Source organism: Choloepus didactylus, chromosome X, assembly GCF_015220235.1.
Source record: "Choloepus didactylus isolate mChoDid1 chromosome X, mChoDid1.pri, whole genome shotgun sequence".
Lineage (NCBI taxonomy): Eukaryota > Metazoa > Chordata > Mammalia > Pilosa > Megalonychidae > Choloepus > Choloepus didactylus.
The window spans coordinates 191,271,927-191,298,605 of record NC_051334.1 but is presented as its reverse complement, the minus strand read 5'-3'; the positions used below and the strand labels follow the sequence as shown (position 1 = coordinate 191,298,605).

At 39.4% G+C, this 26,679-nt stretch overlaps 1 protein-coding gene across 4 annotated transcripts in view; it reads right to left on the bottom strand.

Moving 5' to 3' along the window:
- The window catches only part of CD99L2 (CD99 molecule like 2), a 109,223-nt gene that overhangs the window by 13,079 nt on the left and 69,465 nt on the right, over positions 1 to 26,679 (bottom strand). For all 4 annotated transcript variants that reach the window (XM_037822365.1, XM_037822366.1, XM_037822367.1 and 1 more), the window contains exons 3-6: positions 2,373 to 2,435; positions 2,120 to 2,191; positions 1,683 to 1,766; positions 74 to 139 (exon numbers count right to left, since the gene is read on the bottom strand). In XM_037822365.1, coding sequence (XP_037678293.1) covers positions 74 to 139; positions 1,683 to 1,766; positions 2,120 to 2,191; positions 2,373 to 2,435 — 285 coding nt within the window. The remainder of the gene's footprint in view (positions 1 to 73; positions 140 to 1,682; positions 1,767 to 2,119; positions 2,192 to 2,372; positions 2,436 to 26,679) is intronic.

The following is a 26,679-nucleotide window of genomic DNA, read 5'->3' as shown; positions in this document are numbered from 1 at the left end:
CAATGACAGGGATGCAGTGTGGTCCCCTTTCCAACAAGCATAAGGTGTGTGTGGGGAGGAATCAATACTCTACCTTTATTCCTGTCAGGTTTGTATTCGCCACCCCCTACAATGTCTGCAAGATCCTTGTCTGAAAACCCTGGGGAAAATAAAATATGCATTTTAATTACAAAAAAAAAACCATGTTTAAGTGACAAGACACTTCTGTTAGCTAATGTTGCCCAACACCTGCAGAAAAGTATTGCCAGCCCCACTTAGAACGCCCCTGATGAATGTGATGGGCAGAATTCTAAGCGGCCCCCCAAATTCCCATCCACAAATTGGGAGGTAATAACTGGGTGCTGCCATAACCTGTTAAATTTGTGGTAATTTGTTACGCAGCAATAGAAGACTAACGTAAGGAAATAGAAATATTTTCAACTTTTATGATAGCTCAATTCTTGAGTACATGTTTTTAAAACACTTAGGGTGATGAAATGGGAAGCAGGTTAACGCACTTCTGTTGCACACTCAGAGTGATGGTTGAAACTTGAGGAAAACCACTTGTGCAACTGTTTCAGTTCTGAACTTTATTAGCTGCTTTTCAAATAGAATATATTTCTACCTTGAAAGAGTGAATGACGGACAAACTGTGGTTGTAGACATGAGCATCTCATGGACGTTTTCTTGGAAATGAATGAAATGAGCCCTTCACTCCAAAGAAAGCAACTGACAGTATTTGTTGTCAATGAGAAAATTTGAGCTTTCATGCAAAAATTAGAATTTTGGAATGGGTATCTGGCACTGTGAGTTTGACAGCATCCCAATACCGAGAGACTTTTCCCATCAGATCAAAAGTGACTTTGGCATTAAGTCATGAAATGTGTCAACAATTGGAAGCTTTGCCTAACTCTGTGAAGTAATATTTTTCAAATGACCAACACATGAAGCTATAAAATCATAAATGGGGAAAAAGATCCTTTCAAAGAGCAAGAGAATCCAAAGGGTTCAATGGATCGAGAACACAAAGTTCACTTCTATGGGTTCACATTATATACTACAGGTAACCTATAGGAAAAAAAACACCGATTGAGTTTTGGTGTCCTGTCAAAGAAGAGTGTCCACAATGTCTGAAAAATCTATTCAACTATCCCCTCCTTTTTCTAACTGCATACCCATGAGAGGCTGCATTTCCTTCATGTGTTTCAACCCAAACAGCATGTCACAACAAATGAATGCAGAAGCAGATGTGAGAATCCAGCTGTCTTCTACATAGTCAGACAGTACAGAAATGGACAAAATGTGTACAATGCCACACTTCTCACTAAATTTTGCTTTTGTCTTGGCAAACATAGCTATTTCTCATAAAATATATTACTTATGTTAACACGTAATGGGTTTATTATTGGTAATTTATAATTAGTCTGTAAATAAATATGTAATGATTTTTCATTTTTACATTCTAATGTAAGTATTGATAGATATGATGGACATAAACAAAAGCTCTTAAGGTCCTCAATGACTTTCAAGAGCAGTCCTGAGATGATAAGGCTAAGAACCACTGCTTTAGGTTTCTTGTGGCCCTTGAACTGACCCTGCTGTGCCAGGCCAGGGGTGGCCGTGCGGGCTGTTGTAGCAAAGGACGCAGAGCTCCAGGAGGATGCTGCAGGGCTGGCCAGTGGTTCCACCCAGTTACCACTTACCTCCTCCTCCTGCACTGGGTTTCCTGTGGCCACCATCTTGATCATTCCGATCATCCAAGGCATCAGCCAAGTTAAAATCATTATCTTCAATGGGCCCCCAAACATAAAGGAAACAGCCAATTAGTTAACAACTAGGTACAAGATTCCCTTGTTCTTACAAAACAATACCATGGGCTCAACTGAACAGGGCATACAAGTTAAGACAAAGCAATGTTTCAACTGAAATCTGAATCCTTGTACAGCTACCAGTGAAGAAAATACCAAGGAGATGGAGTGAGTTACTGCTTTCTGGTGTTGCAGTACATTACCAGGTTAACAGTGTTGAGATGGAGACCTTGGGTGGCTTTGCAAAATGGGGAGCTCATTTGGACACTGCCCCAGAGGGCACTCCAGGGTCCTCCCTTACTGCCCACCCCCACTCAGGACGGCCGTGTTACCTGCAGGATTTGCTGGAGCTCTGGTCGTTCCTGGCCTCTTTGTTGTGGTGGTGGTGAAACGGTTCCATCTCTCTAAAAGAGAGTGAGGACAGAGAGGTTAGGGTGCTTAATAACAAGACACAGCAGCCATTCTGGCTTGGGGACATTGCATTGTGGGTAGAATACTCTTGCCTTGCTCCTTGAGGCCCCTGATGAGTTTTATAGATCAAGAATGTGATCCCCAAGGTACCCATGGCCATTTATAACACAGTACCTGTCTTTTTTGGATAGGTCCTTGGTGTTGTCTGTGGATCAAAGAAATCTACATCTGAATCTTCTGCAAAGAGAGTCCAAAAAACATAGATATTACCAGGAAATTCTCATGAGGAACAAATGGGGACATCACATAACGATAAAAAGATCAACCCACATAGCAATCCTATATGTGTATTTATGTACCAAATGAGAGAGTCTTAAAATACATGAAGCAAAAACCAAGAGAGCTGAGAGGAGCAATAAACAAATTCACAATTATAGTTGGATATTTCAACACCTCACTCTCAGCCATTGATGTAACTACCACACAGAAAATCAGCAAGGATATAGAAGAACTGAACAATGCAGTCAACCAACAGGATCTAATTGGCATTCACAGAACCCCACAACCAATCACAGCAGAATAAACTTCCCTTCCCTTCCCTTTCTGCACCAATGGAATATTTGACAACAGAGACCATACCCTGGGCCAGAAAATAAATCTCAACAAATCTCAAAGTATTGAAATTATACAGTGCGGTCTATGACCATAAGGGAATAGGAAACTAGAAACAAAGAAAGAAAGTGAGCAAAAACAAGAAAACCCTCTCAACACTTGGAAATTAAACAATATACTTCTATTTTTAAAAAACACAGGTCAAAGAGAAAGTCTCAAAGAAAAAGTACATAGAAAATGAAAATACAACATAAACAGATATGTGGGATGCAGCTAAAGTCTTGCTGAGAGGGAAATATATAGCACCAAATGCTTACATTAGCAATGAGGGAAGATCTCAGATGAATAATCCAAATTCCCATCTCAAGAAACTAGAAAAAATGAGTAAAACAAACCCAAAGCAAGCAGACAGAAGGTAATAATAAATGTGTGACCAGAAATCAATAAAACTGAAAACAGGAAAGCAATATAGAAAATCAATGAGACAAAAAGCTGGTTTTTCAAAAAAAGTCAATAACATTGATAAACCTCTAGCCTTAATAACAAATATAAAAAAGAGAGAAGACATAAAACACCAATGTAAGGAATGAAATAGGAGATATTACAGATCCTGCAGCTAATTAAAGGATAATAAGGGAATACTATGAACAACTTTACGTTTATATATTCAACAACTTAGAAGAAATGGACCAATTTCTTGAAAACCACAAATTATCAAAACTTAACCTAGATGAAATAAACAATCTGACTGTTCCTAAAACCATTAAATAATTGAAACTTCAATTTAAGAAGCTCCTGGAAAGGAACTCTCAAGACACACTGGAGAATTATATCAAAACATTTAAAGAGGAATTAGCATCAATTTTACACAACCTCATCCAGAAATTAGAAGATAAGAGAACACTTGTCAACTCATTTTATGAGGTGAGTATCACCCTGAAAATAAAGATAGACAAAGACCATTCAAAAAATAAAACTATGTACTAGTATCTCCCATGAACTTACATGCAAAATCCTCAACAAAATATTAGCATGCTGCATAGAATGCATAAAAATAATTATACACTAAGAACAAATGTGACTTATTCCAGTTATGCAAGACTGAATCAACATTGGAAAAACAGTCCATTGTAACTCACCAATTCAACAGGCTAAAGAATAAAATTCACCTATTCATATCAATTAATGTGGAACAATCCAACACCCATTCATGAAAAAAAACAAATCTCAGCAAATTATGAACAAAGGGGAACTACCAAAACGTGATAAAGAGCACCTAGAAATCCCTACAGCTATCATCAGACTTAGTGGTGAAAGACTGAATACTTTTCCTCTAAGATTACAAACAGGGCAAAGACGTTAGCACTCAGCACTCTTATTTAACGTAGTATTGGAAGTTCTAGCCATTGCAATAAAACAAGAAAAAGAAATGAGGCATATAGATTGGAAAGGAAAAAAATAAAATCACCCCTATTTGCAGATGACATGACTGTCTATGTAGAAAATTCTAAGGAATCTATTTTTAAAAAACACTCATAGAAATAATAAGTGATTCAGCAAGGTAGCAGGACACAAGAGCAACAAATATCAATCACATATGATATCACATATGATAGCAATGGATATACATAATATGAAATTAAAAACCTGGCACCATTTACAACTACTCCAAAGAAAATGAAATAATTAGGTATACATTTTTAAAAACATGTATAGGATGAGTATGATGAAAATTATAAAATGCTGATGAAAGAAGTCAAAGAAGACCTAAATAAATGGAGAGAAATAATGTGTTCATGGACTAGAAGACTAAGCAGAGTAAAGATATTCCCAAATTGATCAATATATGTAACACAAGTCCTATCAAAATTCCAGGAAAGTTTTTTCCAGACATAGATAAGCTTATGCTAAACTTCAAATGGAGAGTCACAGGTCCTAGAATAGCTATAGCAATTTTGAAAAAGAAGAATGAAGTGGAAAGAATCACTCTACCCAATAGGCCCAATATTAAGGCTCTACTATCTAGTAATATAATCAAGACAGTGACAGAGACGCACACGGAAGAACAGAATGGAGAACCCAGAATGACCAAAATATGCTCAACTGATGGTTGATAAAGGTGCAAAAGCAATTCAATGGAGGAAGGATGGCCTTTTCAACAGATTCTGGTCAAACAATTGGACATCCATAGACAAAAGTAATGAACCTTGACCTAATCCTCACACTTTGTACAAAAAATTCACCCAAAATGGATCATGGGCTTAAATGTAAAATGTAAAACTATAAAACTTTCTGAAGAAAACAGGAGAAAATCTTCAGGACCTAGGGATTGTTGAAGAGTTCAGGGATTTGACACCAAAACCACGATCCATAAAAGAAAAAAAACTGATAAATTGGATCTTGTCAAAATTAAAACTGTTGCTCTGCCAAAGACCCTGTGAAGAAGGTGAAAAGAAAAGCTACAGATTGCAAGAAAATATTTGCAAACTACATATCCAACTAAGGACTAGTATCTAGAATACATAAAGAGCTCCACAATTAAAAAATAAATATCTGTTGGGGAATGAATCATGTCCCCCATAAAGACACATTCAGCTCTTAGCTTGAATTCCTGTGAGAGTGAACCCATTTGTAAATAGGACTTCTGAAGATGTTACTATTGGTTAAGGTGTGGATTCATTTGTGAATAGGATATTTGAGGATTGTATTTAGATGAGGTCAACTGAATCAGGGTGGGACTTAATCCATATGGCTAACATCCTCCTGGAGTCTGCTCAATTTTCTGTATGTTTCTCTGTAGATTTCCTGTCCTTATAAGGATGTTTGCTAAAGCTGCTGGAATGCAATATACCAGAAATGGGTTGACTTTTACAATGCGGGGTTATTAGCTTACAATTTATAGTTCTTAGGCCATGAACATGTCCAAATTAAGGCATCAACAGGATGATACATACCTTCTCTGGAAGGGTAAGAGGTGCCAAATAGTCAAAAACATCTTGTAAAAGAACAAAGTTGGAGGACTCACAATATAGGACTTTAAAGCTTATCACAAGGCTATTGTGGTCAAAAGAGCATGGTACTGGCAAATGGATACATATATCAACCAATGGAATCAAGCTGAGAATTCAGAAATAGACCCTTGCATCTATGGCCAATTGATTTTTTTTAATAATTAAATTCAGTTTTACTGAGATATAGTCACATACCGTATAGTCATCCATGGTGTACAATCAACTGTTCACAGTACCATCATATAGTTGTGCATTCATCACCCCCATCTATTTTTGAACATTTTCCTTATACCAGAAACAATCAGAATAAGAATAAGAAATAAAAGTAAAAAAGAACGCCCAAATCATCCACCCCATCCCACCCTATTTTTCATTTAGTTTTTTGTCCCCATTTATCTACTCATCCATCCATACACTGGATAAAGGGAATGTGATCCACAGGGTTTTCACAATCACACTGTCACCCCTTGTTAGCTACATAGGTATACAATCATCTTCAAGAGTCAAGGCCACTAGGTTGGAGTTTGGTAGTTTCAGGTACTTACTTCTAGCTATTCCAGTACATTAAAACCTAAGAGTTATTATCTATATAGTGCATAAGAATGTCCACCAGAGTGACCTCTTGACTCCATTTGAAATCTCTCAGCCACTGAAACTTTATTTTGTTTCATTTCACATCCCCTTTTGGTCAAGAAGATGTTCTCCATCCCATGATGCCGAGTCCAGATTCCTCCCCAGGAGTCATATTGCATGTTGCCAGGGGTATTTACATCCCTGGGTGTCAGATCCCATATAGGGGAGGGCAGTGAGTTCACCTGCTGAGGTGGCTTAGCTAGAGATAGAGGGCCACATCTGAGCAACAAAGAGGCATTCAGGGGGAGACTCGTAGGCACAATTATAGGCAGGCCTGGCCTCTCCTTTGCAGCAATTGATTTTTGGCAAGGCTACCACGTCCACTCAATTGGGAAAGAATAGTCTCTTTAACAGATGGTGCTGGGAGAACTGGATATCCATACACAAAATAATGAAAGACCCCTTTCTCATACCATATATAAAAAATAACTAAGAATGGATCAAAGACCTAAATATAAGAACCAGGAATATAAAACTCCTAGAAGAAAATGTAGGGAAGCATCTTCAGGATCCTGTGTTAGGCAATGGTTTCTAAGATTTTATACCCAAAGCACAAGCAACAAAAGAAAAAATAAATAAACGGGACCTCATCGAAATTTAAAACTTTTGTACATCAACGACTTTTCACAAAAGTGAAAAGACAACCTACTCTATGGGAGAAAATATTTGGAAAACAAATATCTGATAAGAGTTTAATATACAGAATATATAGAGAAATCCTTCAATTCAACAATAAAAAGACAAACAACCCAATTTAAAAATAGGCAAAAGACTTGAAAGACATTTTTCCAAAGAGGATATACAACTGGATAAAGGGCCCCTATAAAGATGTTTAACATCACTAGCTTTTAAGGGAAATGCAAAATCAAAACCACAATGAGATACCATTTCATACCCACTAGATGGTTATTAAAAAAAAAAAAACAGAAAATTACAAGTGTTGGGGAGGCTCTGGAGTAATAGGAACACTCATTCATTGCTGTTGGGTATGGAAAATGGTGCAGCTGCTGTAGAAGACAGTTTGGCAGTTCCTCTGAAAGCTAAGTATAGATTTACCATATAACCCGCAATCCCACTACTAGGTATACACTTAAAGGACGTGAAAGCAGGGACTTGAACAGATATTTGCACACACCAACATTCATAGTGGCATTATTCACAATTGCCAAAAGATGGAAGCAACCCATGTGTCTAACAACTGATGAATGAATAAACAAAATGTGGTATATACATATGATGGAATATTATTCACTCATAAAAAAGAATGAAGTTCTGATTCATGAAACAACATGGATGAACCTTGAGAACATCATGTTAAGTGAAATAAGCCAGACACAAAAGGACAAATATTGTATGATCTCACTGATATGAAGTAACTTGAATATGCAAACTCCTAGAGTTTAGAATCTAGAATATTAGTTACCAGGGTCTGAGTTGGGAGTTGAGAATGGCTAGTTAATTCTTATTTTGTACAGACTTTCTGTTTAGGTTGATTGTAAAGTTGTGGAAATGGATGGGGTGATATTAGCACAACATTGTGAGTGTAATTAACAGCATTGAAATATTTACGTGAATGTGATTAAAAGAGGAAATTGTAGGTCGTATATATGTTACTAGAATAAAAAATTAAAAGATAAAACAGGGCTGTACATAGTAAACTCTATTGTAAATGTTGGACTATAGTTAATAGTATAATTATAAATTATTCTTTCATGAATTATAACAAATGTACTATACTAATGCAAGGTGTTGATAATAGAGTGGTATCTTGGAAAAAATACACCTAAAGGAAACTATAGACTATAGTTAATAGTAAAGTTTTAATATTCTTTCATCAGTTGTAACAAAGGTACCACACTAATGCAAAGGGTCAACAGCAGGGGGTATATGGGAATGCTGTAATTTTTACCTGATTTTTCTGTAAACCTACAATTTCTCTAATTAAAAAAAGTAAAGGTAAGGGTAAGGGGGAGGGGCCAGCCAGGGTGCCACAGGATCCTAATGTTTTTCCATAGTTTCCCCCTGTTCCTCAAGGGAGTTTTGCAAATACATTTTTATTCTTTGCCCAAATTACTCTGGGATGTATCAAGGTTTCACACAAAACTGTGAAAACCAAGCAAATTTCTTTCCCTATTCAAAGTTCCATGTAATTATGGCACTTGAATAAACTGACCATACAAGTTAAATTACATAGTATATTTAAAAATATATAGATTTTGCACCTAATAAACATCTCTTCCTTTTGGATCACACAGAAGTTGAGGTTTTAAACACCATCACTATCATCCTTTCCTCTTTAGTCTGGTTTACCTTAGTCCTAACCAAGTTCATTTTGTTCATATCTCTAATTGAAGTCTGAACTCTTTTTCAGAGTCTTTAACATTTGCTGTATGGGGTTGTGATGGTTGGGTTCATGTGTCAACTTGGCTAGGTGGTCTACCTGTCTGGTCAAGCAGGCACTGGCCTGACGATTCCTGTGAGGCTATTTGAGGCTGGTTGGTTTGTCGGATCATCAGTCAATTGCCTGCAGCTGACTGATGACTCATCAAGGGGCGTGCTTCCACAGTGAGAGAGTGCAATTGGCTGGATTTGGTCCGGGTGATCAGTTGGAGGCTTATAAGCCGGACGGTTAGAGAACCTTCACTTCTTCTTCAGCTGCTCAGTGAAGCTTTTCCTGGGGAGCTCGTCGAAGTTGCCAGTTCGTTTCCTGAGGAGTTCGTCAAAGTTGCCGGTTCGTTTCCTGAGGAGTTCGTCAAAGTTGTCGGTTCGTTTCCCGAGGAGTTTGTCGGACGTCTTCCTTGGAGTTGACAGCTTGTTGACGGCTCTGCAGAATTTGGACTCGTGCGCTCCCGCAGTTGCGTGAGTCACTTTTACAATTTGATAATAAGAGACATCTCTCATTGATTCTGTTTCCAAGGAGAACCCTAACTAATACAGGGGTAATGCTGATATTCATACTCCCAAACTCTGGTTCTGGGTCTTAGGTGTCACATCACACAGATACCCAAAGTTCCAGGGACCAACCACATTATACACAAACAGCTCAGCATCTCAGAATTTAGAAATAACTTTTACAACTCATAAATAGATGTAACTGCTGTAAGAGCTTACAATCTAGGAACCTTTATAATAAGCCTTCCCATGATAACCTATGCTCTCAAATTCAATTCTCAGAGTTTGTACATTGTATAGTCTCCGAGTTTCAAACAATTCAGAATTGTTCTTTTTTTTCGTTGAATCTCTGGAGAGGAGTTTTCAGTAGGTGTTTATGTTGCCATGTTGATGACGTCACCTGGAAAAGTTTTAGTAATGGAAGTTGGTGAGGGTACCACAATACTGTGAATGTGATAATCCCACTGAATGGTATGCTTGGCAGTGGCTGAAATGGGAAAGTTTATGTTGTATATATGTACTGACAATTAAAAAAGAAAGAAAGATCAACTAAAGAGTAAATGTCAATTAAATGCAACACATGATCCTAGATACGATCTAATAAGGGAGGAAAGACTCAGAAGGATATTATTGGGACATATGAAAAATTGGGAATATAGGCTGTAAGCCTTGTATCATTGTTAAATTTCTTGAACTCGATAACTGCACTTAAGGTGGTTACCTAAGTGAATATCCTTGTTCTTAGGAAATGTACAGTATTAAGTGTTCAAGAGCATGATATATATATATATATATATCCTACACTCTAGTGTTCAGAAAATGGATTGATGACAGACAGATAGATAGATAGATAGATAGATAGATAGATAGACATTCAGATAAATACATGGATTGATCGACAGATGAATAGATAGATAGAATGATTCAGCAAATGTGGCAAAATGTTGATATTGGTGATTTGGGTATCCGGGGTGTGCTGGTTTATATATATTATGACTCCCAGAAAAAGCCATGTTCTTTGATGCAGTCTTGTGGGGGCAGATGTAATAATGTTGATTAGGTTGGAATCTTTGGATTGGGTTGTTTCCATGGAAATGTGACCCACCTAACTGTGGGTAATAACTTTGATTGAACTATTTCCATGGAGGTGTGACCCCGCCCATTCAGGGTGGGTCTTGATTAGTTAACCAGAGCCCTATAAAAGCTCAAAAACAGAAGGACCTCAGAGCTGCAGCTGAGAGACGCATTTTGAAGATGGCCACTGGAAGCTGACACGGACATTTTGGAGGACGCCATTTTGAAGCGTGTGCCAGTTTGAATATATTGTGTCCCCCAAATGCCATTATCTTTGATGTAATCTTGTGTGGGCAGATGTTATCAGTGTTGATTAGATTGTAATTCTTTGAGTGTTTCTTTGGAATGTGCCCCACCCAGCTGTGGGTGATGACTCTGGTTGGATGGTTTCCATGGAGGTGTTGCTCCACCCATCCAGGGTGGGTTTAAGTTGATCAGTGGAGCCATATAAATGAGCTGACATAACGGAAGGAACTGAGTGCAGCTGTGAGTGACGTTTTGAAGAGGAGCAAGCTTGCTAGAGAGGAACGTCCTGGGAGAAAGCCATTTTGAAACCAGAACTTTGGAGCAGACGCCAGCCATGTGCCTTCCCAGCTAACAGAGGTTTTCTGGACGCCACTGGCCATCCTCCAGTGAAGGTACCCGATTGCTGATGTGTTACCTTGGACACTTTATGGCCTTAAGACTGTAACTGTGTAACCAAATAAACCCCATTTATAAAAGCCAATCCATTTCTGGTGTTTCGCATAACAGCAGCATTATCAAATTGGAACATGGGGGAATAGGGGTATGTTGGAGTTCTCTGTATGGGGTTGTATTATTTTTGTAACTGTCCTGTAAGTTTGAAAGTATTCCAAAATAAAAAGTTTTTAAAAAGTATTGCAGAAACAAACAAAAATATCAGGTGACTTCTTGACAGGAGCAATAGAGGCCAGAAGATTGTGGGACACCATATTCAAAGAAAAAAACTCAACCAAGAACATTATGTACAACAAAGTTATCTTTCAAAAATGAAGGCAAAATCAAGACTCCAAGATAAACAAAACTGAAGTAATTTGTTGAAAGCAGACTGACCTTACAAGAAATATTAAAGGAAGTTCTTTAGGCTGAAGCAAGTAAGTCCAGAAGGTAATTTGAATCCAATGAAAAAACAAAGAACAATGATAAAGACAAAGAGAGACTCTTGAAAGCTGTAAGAGAGAAGCAATTCATTACATACAAGCTATCCTCAATAAGATTAAAAGCTGATTTCTCATCAGAGATGATGGAGGCCAGGAGGCAGTGGAATGACATATTCAAAATATGGAAAGAAAAAAACCTGTCAACCAAGAATTCAATATCCAACAAACCATCCTTCAAAAATGAGGGAGAAATGAAGGCATTCCAAGATAAACAAACACCAAGAGTTTGTCACTAGTAGACCTGGTCTATAAGAAAGGGTAAAGGGAGTCCTTCAAGCTGAAATGAAAGGACACTATACTGTTACTTGAGTCCATATGAAGAAATAAAGAACACTGGCAAAGATAACTGAATGGGTAAATATGAAAGTCAGTTGTAATATATTTTTGTTTATAACAGTTTTTTTTCCAATTTAAAAGACAACTTCATAAAACAATCACCATACATCTACGTTGATGGACACGCATTATTAAGATGTAATTTTTGACAAGAACAACATAAAATAGGTGATGGACAAACTATAATAGGAGCAAAGGTTTTGTATACTATTGAAATTAAGTTACTATTAATATGAACTAGACTGCTGATTGTAATTTCCAGAGCTATCACTAAGAAAATAAAAATATATAGTAAAAAAAACCAAGGGATATAAATTTTACACTATAAAATATTCACTTAAGACAAAATAAAACCCTAAATGAGGAACAGAGGAACAAAAAACATGAGATTATAGGGAACTAAAAGTAAAATACAGATACAAATCCAAGCAAAACAACACAAACAATAAATGTGAATGAATTAAACAAACTAATCAGAACTCATAGATTGTCAGACTGGATAAAGAAAGAAAACTCAACTGTATGCTACCTATAGGAGATACACTATAGATTCAAAGGTAGAACTAGGTTGAAAGTAAAAGGATGGAAAAAGTTATATCATGTGAACGACAGCCATATGAGAGCTGAGGTAGTAATATGAGTATCAGGTATCAAACAAAACACATTAAGACAAAAATTGTTACCAGAGAAAGAGGGACATTTTAAAATGATAAAAGGTCAATCCATCAAGATGACATAACAATTATAAACACATATCCAACTAACAACAGAGCCCCCAAAACAAATGAAGCAAAAAAAAAAAAAAATGACAAAATTGAAGAGAATAATAGACAATCCAACAACTAGGCAGAAGATCAACAAGTAAATATAAGACTTGAACAACACTATAAACCAATGGATCTAACAAACATCTATAGAACATTTTACCCAACAACAAGAGAATATACATTCTACTCAAGTACACATGGAACATTCTCCATGATTGATCCTATGTTGGGCAACAAAACAAATCTCAATAAATTTTAAAAGATTTAAATCGTCCAAAATATGTTCTCTGACCACAGTGGAATGAAATTAGAAATTAATAACAGAAGGCGAGGAGGCGGGGCAAGATGGCAGACTGGTGAGCTGTAAGTTTTAGTTACTCCTCCAGGAAAGTAGGTAAAAAGCCAGGAACTGCGTGGACTGGACACCACAGAGCAATCTGTCTTTGGGCATACTTCATACAACACTCATGAAAACGTGGAACTGCTGAGATCAGCGAAATCTGTAAGTTTTTGCGGCCAGGGGACCCGCGCCCCTCCCTGCCAGGCTTAGTCCCGGGGGAGGAGGGGCTGTCAGCTCCGGGAAGGAGAAGGGAGAACTGCAGTGGCTGCTCTTATCGGAAACTCATTCTACTGATTCAAACTCCAACCATAGATAGACTGAGACCAGACACCAGAGACTCTGAGAGCAGCCAGCCCAGCAGAGAGGAGACAGGCATAGAAAAAAAACAACACGAAAAACTCCAAAATAAAAGCAGAGGATTTTTGGAGTTCTGGTGAACACAGAAAGGGGAAGGGCGGAGCTCAGGCCTTGAGGCGCATATGCAAATCCCGAAGAAAAGCTGATCTCTCTGCCCTGTGGACCTTTCCTTAATGGCCCTGGTTGCTTTGTCTATTAGCATTTCAATAACCCATTAGATCTCTGAGGAGGGCCGTTTTTTTTTTTGTTTTTTTTTTTTAAATCCTTTTTTCTTTTTCTAAAACAATTACTCTAAGAAGCCCAATACAGAAAGCTTCAAAGAATTGCAATTTGGGCAGGTCAAGTCAAGAGCAGAACTAAGAGAGCTCTGAGACAAAAGGCAATAATCCAGTGGCTGAGAAAATTCACTAAACAACACAACTTCCCAAGAAAAGGGGGGTGTCCGCTCACAGCCACCATCCTGGTGGACAGGAAACACTCCTGCCCATCGCCAGCCCCATAGCCCAGAGCTGCCCCAGACAACCCAGTGTGACGGAAGTGCTTCAAATAACAGGCACACACCACAAAACTGGGCGTGGACATTAGCCTTCCCTGCAACCTCAGCTGAATGTCCCAGAGCTGGGAAGGTGGAGCAGTGTGAATTAACAAAGCCCCATTCAGCCATCATTTGAGCAGACTGGGAGCCTCCCTACACAGCCCAGCAGCCCAGAACTGCCCTGGGGGGACGGCACTCACCTGTGACATAGCACAGTCATCCCTCAACAGAGGACCCGGGGTGCACAGCCTGGAAGAGGGGCCCACTTGCAAGTCTCAGGAGCCATACGCCAATACCAAAGACTTGTGGGTCAGTGGCAGAGACAAACTGTGGCAGGACTGAACTGAAGGATTAGACTATTGCAGCAGCTTTAAAACTCTAGGATCATCAGGGAGATTTGATTGTTAGGGCCACCCCCCCTCCCCGACTGCCCAGAAACACGCCCCACATACAGGGCAGGCAACACCAACTACACACGCAAGCTTGGGACACCAATTGGGCCCCACAAGACTCACTCCCCCACTCACCAAAAAGGCTAAGCAGGGGAGAACTGGCTTGTGGAGAACAGGTGGCTCGTGGACGCCACCTGCTGGTTAGTTAGAGAAAGTGTACTCCACGAAGCTGAAGATCTGATAAATTAGAGATAAGGACTTCAATAGGTCCACAAACCCTAAAAGAACCCTATCAAGTTCAGCAAATGCCACGAGGCCAAAAACAACAGAAAATTATAAAGCATATGAAAAAACCAGACGATATGGATAACCCAAGCCCAAGCACCCAAATCAAAAGACCAGAAGAGACACAGCACCTAGAGCAGCTACTCAAAGAACTAAAGATGAACAATGAGACCATAGTACGGGATATGAAGGAAATCAAGAAGACCCTAGGAGAGCATAAAGAAGACATTGCAAGACTAAATAAAAAAATGGATGATCTTATGGAAATTAAAGAAACTGTTGACCAAATTAAAAAGATTCTGGACACTCATAGTACAAGACTAGAGGAAGTTGAACAACGAATCAGTGACCTGGAAGATGACAGAATGGAAAATGAAAGCATAAAAGAAAGAATGGGGAAAAAAATTGAAAAAATCGAAACGGACCTCAGGGATATGATAGATAATATGAAACGTCCGAATATAAGACTCATTGGTGTCCCAGAAGGGGAAGAAAAGGGTAAAGGTCTAGGAAGAGTATTCAAAGAAATTGTTGGGGAAAACTTCCCAAATCTTCTAAACAACATAAATACACAAATCATAAATGCTCAGCGAACTCCAAATAGAATAAATCCAAAAAAACCCACTCCGAGACATATACTGATCACACTGTCAAACACAGAAGAGAAGGAGCAAGTTCTGAAAGCAGCAAGAGAAAAGCAATTCACCACATACAAAGGAAACAGCATAAGACTAAGTAGTGACTACTCAGCAGCCACCATGGAGGCAAGAAGGCAGTGGCACGATATATTTAAAATTCTGAGTGAGAGGAATTTCCAGCCAAGAATACTTTATCCAGCAAAGCTCTCCTTCAAATTTGAGGGAGAGCTTAAAATTTTCACAGACAAACAAATGCTGAGAGAATTTGCTAACAAGAGACCTGCCCTACTGGAGATACTAAAGGGAGCCCTACAGACAGAGAAACAAAGAAAGGACAGAGAGACTTGGAGAAACGTTCAGTACTAAAGAGATTCGGTATGGGTACAATAAAGGATATTAATAGAGAGAGGGAAAAATATGGCAAACATAAACCAAAGGATAAGATGGCCGATTCAAGAAATGCCTTCACGGTTATAACGTTGAATGTAAATGGATTAAACTCCCCAATTAAAAGATATAGATTCGCAGAATGGATCAAAAAAAATGAACCATCAATATGTTGCATACAAGAGACTCATCTTAGACACAGGGACACAAAGAAACTGAAAGTGAAAGGATGGAAAAAAATATTTCATGCAAGCTACAGCCAAAAGAAAGCAGGTGTAGCAATATTAATCTCAGATAAAATAGACTTCAAATGCAGGGATGTTTTGAGAGACAAAGAAGGCCACTACGTACTAATAAAAGGGGCAATTCAGCAAGAAGAAATAACAATCGTAAATGTCTATGCACCCAATCAAGGTGCCACAAAATACATGAGAGAAACACTGGCAAAACTAAAGGAAGCAATTGATGTTTCCACAATAATTGTGGGAGACTTCAACACATCACTCTCTCCTATAGATAGATCAACCAGACAGAAGACCAATAAGGAAATTGAAAACCTAAACAATCTGATAAATGAATTAGATTTAACAGACATCTACAGGACATTACATCCCAAATCACCAGGATACACATACTTTTCTAGTGCTCACGGTACTTTCTCCAGAATAGATCATATGCTGGGACATAAAACAAGCCTCAATAAATTTAAAAAGATTGAAATTATTCAAAGCACATTCTCTGACCACAATGGAATACAATTAGAAGTCAATAACCATCAGAGACTTAGAAAATTCACAAATACCTGGAGGTTAAACAACACACTCCTAAACAATCAGTGGGTTAAAGAAGAAATAGCAAGAGAAATTGCTAAATATATAGAGACGAATGAAAATGAGAACACAACATACCAAAACCTATGGGATGCAGCAAAAGCAGTGCTAAGGGGGAAATTTATAGCACTAAACGCATATATTAAAAAGGAAGAAAGAGCCAAAATCAAAGAACTAATGGATCAACTGAAGAAGCTAGAAAATGAACAGCAAACCAATCCTAAACCAAGTAGAAGAAAAGAAATAACAAGGATTAAAGCAGAAATAAATGACATAGAGAACAAAAAAACAATAGAGAGGATAAATATCACCAAAAGTTGGTTCTTTGAGAAGATCAACAAGATTGACAAGCCCCTAGCTAGACTGACAAAATCAAAAAGAGAGAAGACCCATATAAACAAAATAATGAATGAAAAAGGTGACATAACTGCAGATCCTGAAGAAATTAAAAAAATTATAAGAGGATATTATGAACAACTGTATGGCAACAAACTGGATAATGTAGAAGAAATGGACAATTTCCTGGAAACATATGAACAACCTAGACTGACCAGAGAAGAAATAGAAGACCTCAACCAACCCATCACAAGCAAAGAGATCCAATCAGTCATCAAAAATCTTCCCACAAATAAATGCCCAGGGCCAGATGGCTTCACAGGGGAATTCTACCAAACTTTCCAGAAAGAACTGACACCAATCTTACTCAAACTCTTTCAAAACATTGAAAAAAATGGAACACTACCTAACTCATTTTATGAAGCTAACATCAATCTAATACCAAAACCAGGCAAAGATGCTACAAAAAAGGAAAACTACCGGCCAATCTCCCTAATGAATATAGATGCAAAAGTCCTCAACAAAATACTTGCAAATCGAATCCAAAGACACATTAAAAAAATCATACACCATGACCAAGTGGGGTTCATTCCAGGCATGCAAGGATGGTTCAACATAAGAAAAACAATCAATGTATTACAACACATTAAAAACTCGAAAGGGAAAAATCAATTGATCATCTCAATAGATGCTGAAAAAGCATTTGACAAAATCCAACATCCCTTTTTGATAAAAACACTTCAAAAGGTAGGAATTGAAGGAAACTTCCTCAACATGATAAAGAGCATATATGAAAAACCCACAGCCAGCATAGTACTCAATGGTGAGAGACTGAAAGCCTTCCCTCTAAGATCAGGAACAAGACAAGGATGCCCGCTGTCACCACTGTTATTCAACATTGTGCTGGAAGTGCTAGCCAGGGCAATCCGGCAAGACAAAGAAATAAAAGGCATCCAAATTGGAAAAGAAGAAGTAAAACTGTCATTGTTTGCAGATGATATGATCTTATATCTAGAAAACCCTGAGAAATCAACGATACACCTACTAGAGCTAATAAACAAATTTAGCAAAGTAGCGGGATACAAGATTAATGCACATAAGTCAGTAATGTTTCTATATGCTAGAAATGAACAAACGGAAGAGACACTCAAGAAAAAGATACCATTTTCAATAGCAACTAAAAAAATCAAGTACCTAGGAATAAACTTAACCAAAGATGTAAAAGACCTATACAAAGAAAACTACATAACTCTACTAAAAGAAATAGAAGGGGACCTTAAAAGATGGAAAAATATTCCATGTTCATGGATAGGAAGGCTAAATGTCATTAAGATGTCAATTCTACCCAAACTCATCTACAGATTCAATGCAATCCCAATCAAAATTCCAACAACCTACTTTGCAGACTTGGAAAAGCTAGTTATCAAATTTATTTGGAAAGGGAAGATGCCTCGAATTGCTAAAGACACTCTAAAAAAGAAAAACGAAGTGGGAGGACTTACACTCCCTGACTTTGAAGCTTATTATAAAGCCACAGTTGCCAAAACAGCATGGTACTGGCACAAAGATAGACATATAGATCAATGGAATCGAATTGAGAATTCAGAGATAGACCCTCAGATCTATGGCCGACTGATCTTTGATAAGGCCCCCAAAGTCACTGAACTGAGCCATAATGGTCTTTTCAACAAATGGGGCTGGGAGAGTTGGATATCCATATCCAAAAGAATGAAAGAGGACCCCTACCTCACCCCCTACACAAAAATTAACTCAAAATGGACCAAAGATCTCAATATAAAAGAAAGTACCATAAAACTCCTAGAAGATAATGTAGGAAAACATCTTCAAGACCTTGTATTAGGAGGCCACTTCCTAGACTTTACACCCAAAGCACAAGCAACAAAAGAGAAAATAGATAAATGGGAACTCCTCAAGCTTAGAAGTTTCTGCACCTCAAAGGAATTTCTCAAAAAGGTAAAGAGGCAGCCAACTCAATGGGAAAAAATTTTTGGAAACCATGTATCTGACAAAAGACTGATATCTTGCATATACAAAGAAATCTTACAACTCAATGACAATAGTACAGACAGCCCAATTATAAAATGGGCAAAAGATATGAAAAGACAGTTCTCTGAAGAGGAAATACAAATGGCCAAGAAACACATGAGAAAATGTTCAGCTTCACTAGCTATTAGAGAGATGCAAATTAAAACCACAATGAGATACCATCTAACACCGGTTAGAATGGCTGCCATTAAACAAACAGGAAACTACAAATGCTGGAGGGGATGTGGAGAAATTGGAACTCTTACTCATTGTTGGTGGGACTGTATAATGGTTCAGCCACTCTGGAAGTCAGTCTGGCAGTTCCTTAGAAAACTAGATATAGAGCTACCATTCGATCCAGCGATTGCACTTCTCGGTATATACCCGGAAGATCAGAAAGCAGTGACACGAACAGATATCTGCACGCCAATGTTCATAGCAGCATTATTCACAATTGCCAAGAGATGGAAACAACCCAAATGTCCTTCAACAGATGAGTGGATAAATAAAATGTGGTATATACACACGATGGAATACTACACGGCAGTAAGAAGGAACGATCTGGTGAAACATATGACAACATGGATGAACCTTGAAGACATAATGCTGAGCGAAATAAGCCAGGCACAAAAAGAGAAATATTATATGCTACCACTAATGTGAACTTTGAAAAATGTAAAACAAATGGTTTATAATGTAGAATGTAGGGGAACTAGCAGTAGAGAGCAATTAAGGAAGGGGGAACAATAATCCAAGAAGAACAGATAAGCTATTTAACGTTCTGGGGATGCCCAGAAATGACTATGGTCTGTTAATTTCTGATGGATGTAGTAGGAACAAGTTCACTGAAATGTTGCTATATTATGTAACTTTCTTGGGGTAAAGTAGGAACATGTTGGAAGTTAAGCAGTTATCTTAGGTTAGTTGTCTTTTTCTTACTCCCTTGTTATGGTCTCTTTGAAATGTTCTTTTATTGTATGTTTGTTTTCTTTTTAACTTTTTTTTTCATACAGTTGATTTAAAAAAGAAGGGAAAGCTAAAAAAAAAAAAAAAGAAAAAAGAAAAAAGACAAACAAGGAAAAAAAAAAAAAAAGATGTAGTGCCCCCTTGAGGAGCCTGTGGAGAATGCAGGGGTATTCGCCTACCCCACCTCCATGGTTGCTAACATGACCACAGACATAGGGGACTGGTGGTTTGATGGGTTGAGCCCTCTACCATAAGTTTTACCCTTGGGAAGACGGTTGCTGTAAAGGAGAGGCTAGGCCTCCCTATATTTGTGCCTAAGAGTCTCCTCCTGAGTGCCTCTTTGTTGCTCAGATGTGGCCCTCTCTCTCTGGCTAAGCCAACTTGGAAGGTGTAATCACTGCCCTCCCCCCTACGTGGGACCAGACACCCAGGGGAGTGAATCTCCCTGGCCACGTGGAATATGACTCCTGGAGAGGAATGTAGACCCTGCATCGTGGGATGGAGAACATCTTCTTGACCAAAAGGGGGATGTGAAAGGAAATGAAATAAGCTTCAGTGGCAGAGAGATTCCAAAACGAGCCGAGAGATCACTCTGGTGGGCACTCTTACGCACACTTTAGACAACCTTTTTTAGGTTCTAAAGAATTGGGGTAGCTGGTGGTGGATACCTGAAACTATTAAACTACAACCCAGAACCCATGAATCTCGAAGACAGTTGTATAAAAATGTAGCTTATGAGGGGTGACAATGGGATTGGGAATGCCATAAGGACCAAACTCCACTTTGTCTAGTTTATGGATGGATGTGTAGAAAAGTAGGGGAAGGAAACAAACAGACAAAGGTACCCAGTGTTCTTTTTTACTTCAATTGCTCTTTTTCACTCTAATTATTATTCTTGTTATTTTTGTGTGTGTGCTAATGAAGGTGTCAGGGATTGATTTAGGTGATGAATGTACAACTATGTAATGGTACTGTAAACAATCGAAAGTACAATTTGTTTTGTATGACTGCGTGGTATGTGAATATATCTCAATAAAATGATGATTAAAAAAAAAAATAAATAACAGAAGGAAATTTGGAAAATCCACAAATGCATGGAAATTAAACAACACATTCCTAAATAACCAATAGATCGAAGAAGAAGTCACAAGGGAAATCAGAAAATACTTTGAGATGAATGAAAATGAAAACATGACATACCAAAACATATGGGATGCAGCAAAGTTACTGCTCAGAGAGAAATGTATAGCTGTAAATGCTTACATTGAAAAAAGAAGAAAGATTTCAAATCAATAACCCAATCTTCCACATTAATAAACTAGGAAAAAGAGCAAACTAAACAAAGCGAGAAGGCAGGAAATAATAAAGATTAGAGCAGAAATTAATGAAATAGAGAATAGAAAAAATATTAGAGAAAATCAATTAAAATAAAGCTGGTTCTTTGAAAAGATTAACAAAATTGAAAAACCTTTAGCTAGAATGAACACCAGAAAAAGAGAAAAGACTCAGATTACTAAAAACAGAAATGAAAGAGGGGAAATTACTATCAGCCTTACAGAAATAAAAAGGATTATAAAAGACTACTATGAGCAGTTGTATTCTGATAAATTACATTAACCTAGATGAAATGGGAAAATTTCTAGAAACACACAAACTACCAAAAACCCAAGAAGAAATAGGAAATCTGAATAGACCTATAACAAATAGATACTGAGTTAGTAATCTAAAACCTTCCCACAAAGAAAAGCTCAGGACCAGATTGCCTCAATGGTGAATTCTATCAAATGTTTAAAGAATTAACACCAATTCTTAACAAAGCCTTCCAAAAATGAGAAGGGAAAACTTCCTAACTCATTCCTATGAGGCCAGTATTAACCTGATACCAAAACTAGCTAAAGACATCATGAGAAAAGAAAACTACAGAATAATATCCCTTATTCCTGGAAATCTAATGTGAAACATGCCCAGGAAAGTCCAGAGAATGCCCTAAATGCTTTCAACTCACACCATACACAAAAATTAACTTCTAAGAGTTTTATAGTTTTAGGTCTATGATTCATTTTGAGAAGAGTTTTATAGTTTCAGGTCTATGATTCATTTTGAGTTAATTTTTCTGTATGGTGTGAGGTAGGGGTCCGAATTATTTCCTTTGCATACGGACATTCAGTTGCCACTGTACCAGTTGTTGAAAAAACCATTCTTTCTCCATTGACTGATCTTGGCATCTTTGTCAAAAGCAAATTGACCACAAATGGAAGGGTTTATTTCTGAACTCTCAATTTTGTTCCATTGATCTATATGTCTATCTTTGTGCTGGTGTCACACTATCTTAATTACTGTAGGTTTGTAGCAAGTTCTGAAATCTGGAAGTATGCATCCAATTTTGTTCTTCTTTTTGAAGATTTTTTGGCTATTCTGAATCCTTTGCATGTCTATAAGTATTTTAGTATCAGCTTGTCGATTTCTGCAAATAAAAAAAGGCAGCTAAGAGTTTGACAGGGATTATGTTGCATCTCTACATCAGTTTGGGGAGTATTGCCATCCTAGCAATATACCTCTTCCAATCCATGAAAATGGGATGTCTTTCCATTTAGTTATGGAATAATTGTTACAAAATTTCTGTAAACATCTGTTTAGTAAGATTTTTTAAATAATTTTAATTAAAATTATTTAATAAATAATATTCTATCATTCTCACATTGCTGGATACTTGGGATACTTCAAAAATGCTTTACATTATAAATAATGCTGCAACAAACATATTTGGTCTTAACACTGGCTGGTTCAAATGATATGGACACTTTAAAGACTTTATATATGTACTTCTGCTTTCACAAAGGACTGCACCAATAAACTGTTTCAAATTACACTCTCATCAGCAAGTTCTAACGGTGTTTACTTCCCCACAGTGTTGTCATTTAACGTCTAATTTGATAAGCAAAACATGTTGAACTTCTTTGGCTATTAGTGAGACCGAAAATTTTCCCATATTTAGAACAAGTGGACATTGATGGTTCTGCAGAGCTGACTACCTCTTGCATCAGGAACTATTTAACAAAACCTGCTCCCTGGAATGACAGTAACTCAGGCTGCAGATCCAGATCAGCAGATGAGCCCCAAGGAGCATATCACCCAGATCCATGATTTCCAGCCACGTGTCACAGAGAACAGTCATCTGACTCGATTCTCTACCTCCAATGCTGTCACTGAGCAAATTTACCTTTCTGCTCCATAATTCGGCCCTGGGGCAAATGAATCGAGAAGTAAGCTTAGGCTTTCTCTGAGATGTTATCCAGTCATTTCATAGTTATTGCATCCAGTATACCCAGTCTTTCTTGTTTTTTTCCTAGACAAAGAAACTAAGGCCAATTAGCAAAGCACATGGACTACTAGTTCACAGAAACTACAGGGCCTGGGGAAATGAGCACATGCCAACACATGCCCTCACACAAATAGTTGTATTTAGCTAAAACTGTCCACTTGCCAGCTGCAAGGTTTGCCAAACTACCTCCATCACATATTTAGTATAAGAGTTTCCAAACAACTGGTATAGTTGAGGCAGAAACTTCAAGAAACAAAAGGAAAACAAGCTAAGCCCACAACGCACATCAAAGCATCTGTGACCATCTAAGTCAGGATGATGAAACCATCAAAAGTCCAGAAGCAGCCCACGTCCCACCCACCTGGCTTTGGAGAGCAGAGCCTAAACAAAAGTGACACATAGGGAGGAGTCAGGGAAACTTTCCTAAAATGTCTTTCAACATAACAAGAGCTGCACAAGCTCAAAAGAAATGCCTGAGGTACATTTCAATCAAGAGAACTTCTACAAAGAAAAAAATAGTCACCTTTACCCCTGACTTATCCTAATTTATTAATTCATTCAACAATTATTTGTTCTGAAAGCCAAGTGAGGAAAGCCCATCAGAGGAGGGGCAGGAACAGCTACACCAAATGCAGCAGGTAGGTTGAGGATGACAAGGATGAAGTGTGGACAGTGGGGCCCACGAGCCCTCTCAGCCCAAAGAGGACTCCCCTCCAGAGCCACCTCCAGGAGCTCCCCACCATACCGTGACAGGATTCCTGGGCCTGCTCCCAATGTCACCGGGGCCTCTGCTGCCCCAGGTGTATCAGGAGAAGGGGCTCGGAGCAACCCTGGGAACCCTCCTGCAGGGCCCGGGCTGGTGTCCCTGTGGCCTGGGAACCAAGATGGGGTAAGCTACCCCTTCTGCAACAAGGCAGCCAGGGGGCTTGAAAGGGACTTGGGGCTCACGGAGCCCACCCCCCACCCCCCACCGCACACTCCCTTCCCCTCTCTTTCTCTGTTTCCTGCATGATCATCTCACTGTTCGGGTGCAGCACATAGTGTAGAGATCACTTCTGGGAAGAGGGCTGTATTTCTGGCAGTACTGGCTGAGCAGCAAAGAACCCTTTCTAAGTTTGTCCTTTAAGAAATGTTTTACTGAAATAGGTTTCTTTATTTTGGAACTTGCTGCTTTGATGAAGCTGACCTACTATTCTCATTCCTTGATAAGTAGTTCGACACGCCTCATTCAGTTGTGGATGGTGATAAATCCCATGCAGACTCAGGACGTGAAAAACTGTGGTTAGCAATATTAAAATAGCTTCTTAACCAGTGCACAGATCCGGGTTGCTGTTCTGCATCCCCACAGGCCGCGGCTCTGGCAGCACAACTAATTCACGCTGCATGTAAGAGCACCTGCAGATCTTCAAAGACACCAGACTTCTCTGGAAACTAGGAGTGGCAGGCCAGGATCCACACGACAGCAGGCCACGGAGCTGTGCAGCTGCAGCCCTGCCCGGATGGTGGGGGTGCCCTAGGCTCTCTCAGGGTTCAACCTTCTGTGTGCCTTTATGTATGTGGGGGCGACAGACATTGCAACTTCTCTGTTCTTACACTTTTCTTAAAAAAGGTGTTGGTGCATAACAAGAACTACCACTTATTGAACAGATTTGAGTCAGTTCTGTCTGCCTCCAGGCCCTGTGATGTTTCTGCAGTTGACAACAAGGTGAGAAACAGTGGCCTAAGGGTGAATGGGACCTTAGAGATCATCTAGTTCAGTGGTTTTTAAAGTTTGTAGTTTTTAATTTTTTTTTTTTAGCTGCAGATGCCTTTGTTCAAATGCAATCCCAGTGGCACCCCAGCATGTACAACAGGTCCACAGGGCTGCTTTGTTTGAGTCCAGCTTAGTGGCCTTCCAGTGGCCTGTGATTCTTCTTACCCTGCCTGGCACACCGTGAGTTTCCCGTCTGAATACCCACAGCACAGCTACCTTGTGTGCAACGTTGCTTTATATTTTCAATTGCATTGCCCCTGAGCCGATAGATTGCAGGCGGCAGAGCTGGGACTTGGCTCCAGTCCTCAGACCCCCAGTGTAGGGCTCTTATTCATTGGAGACTCAAAGCCCAAAGAATTATTGGGGGCTGGGCACAGAGGCATGCTCTGCCTGGCACTAACCAAGGTTGCAGACTCCCAGGAGGAAAGCAGGGGTTCCACATACAACGTTGCTTGTACAAACAGTCAAGGCACAGGGGGGCACTCTTATCAGTACTGGGCAGGGGCAGACCCTCCTGAAATCTAAGTTCCCAGAAACCAGCCAAGGGCCCACTCAGGCCTGCTGTGGTAAGTCTTTTCTGCACACTTAGCAGAAGTGATCTCTACACTATGTGCTGCACCCAGTGAGATGATCATGCAGGGAACAGAGAAAGAGAGGGGAAGGGAGTGTGTGGTGGGGGGTGAGGGGTGGGCTCCGTGAGCCCCAAGTCCCTTTCCCACGGTACCCTGGCCTGCACAGCGACGTTTCATGGGGCCCTGCCCAGCAGCCCATACTGGCTGTGAGGCCAGACCACCTCTGAATTGGCCACAAGGCTCCAGCAGTCACTTTTATCCCACCCTCCATGATCCAGAAGAGAAATGGGTGCAGGAGACCTGGGAGGGGGCCCGGGGCCCCAGGAAGGGTGGGTGACCATGGACACCCTTCTCCCCCTCAGGGCGCCAGAGAAAGAGAGAGGGAGGAAGAGAGAGTGTGAGAAACTACCAAAATGCTGAAAGCAGCTCTTATAGAGGCTCAACTGAAACTGACTGAAAAATGTGTACCTAGACTGAAGTATATGAAACTATACCTGAGGCCAAAAACCCAGGAGTAAGCCTTGAGCTCTCCCTCTCCCTCATTCCCACACCCCATCCCTCAGCAAGTCCTGACTGCAGGCCCTCCTCCGAATCCGTCCACATCTTTTCATCTTCCCCTCACCTCCATGACGATGAGCGTCCCAGCTAGTCTCCCTGTGTCCACTTCTAGACCTTTCGGTAGTTGATACTCCACACAGCAACCAGACCAAGCTTTTTCAAGAATTAGATTGTAGGTGGGGTGTTGAGCTGTGTCCCCCAAAGAGAAGTCAAAGGCCTGAGCCCCCTGTACTTGTGAATGTGCCCTTGTTTAGAAATAGGGTCTTGCAGATGGAATCAAGGTGAAATGAGGTCATCCTGGAGTAGGGCGAGCCCTAAATCCAATGACTTTCTCCTTTATAAGAGACTTGGATACAAAGACATGGAGACACAGGGAAGAAGGCCACGTGATGATGGAGGCAGAGATTGGAGTGATGTGTCTACAAGCCAAGGAATGCCAAGGATTGTCAGCAAACACCAGAAGCCAGAAGAGACCAGGAAGGGTTCTTCCCAACAGACTTCAGAGGGAGCATGGGCCTACCAACACCTTGATTTCAGACTTCTGGCCTCCAGAACTGTGAGAGAATGAATTTCTAGCTTGTGATACCTTGTTATGGAAGCTCTAGAAATCAGACAGATTGTGACCTTCAGGGGCTCTCCCTTACACATAGAAAAGCCA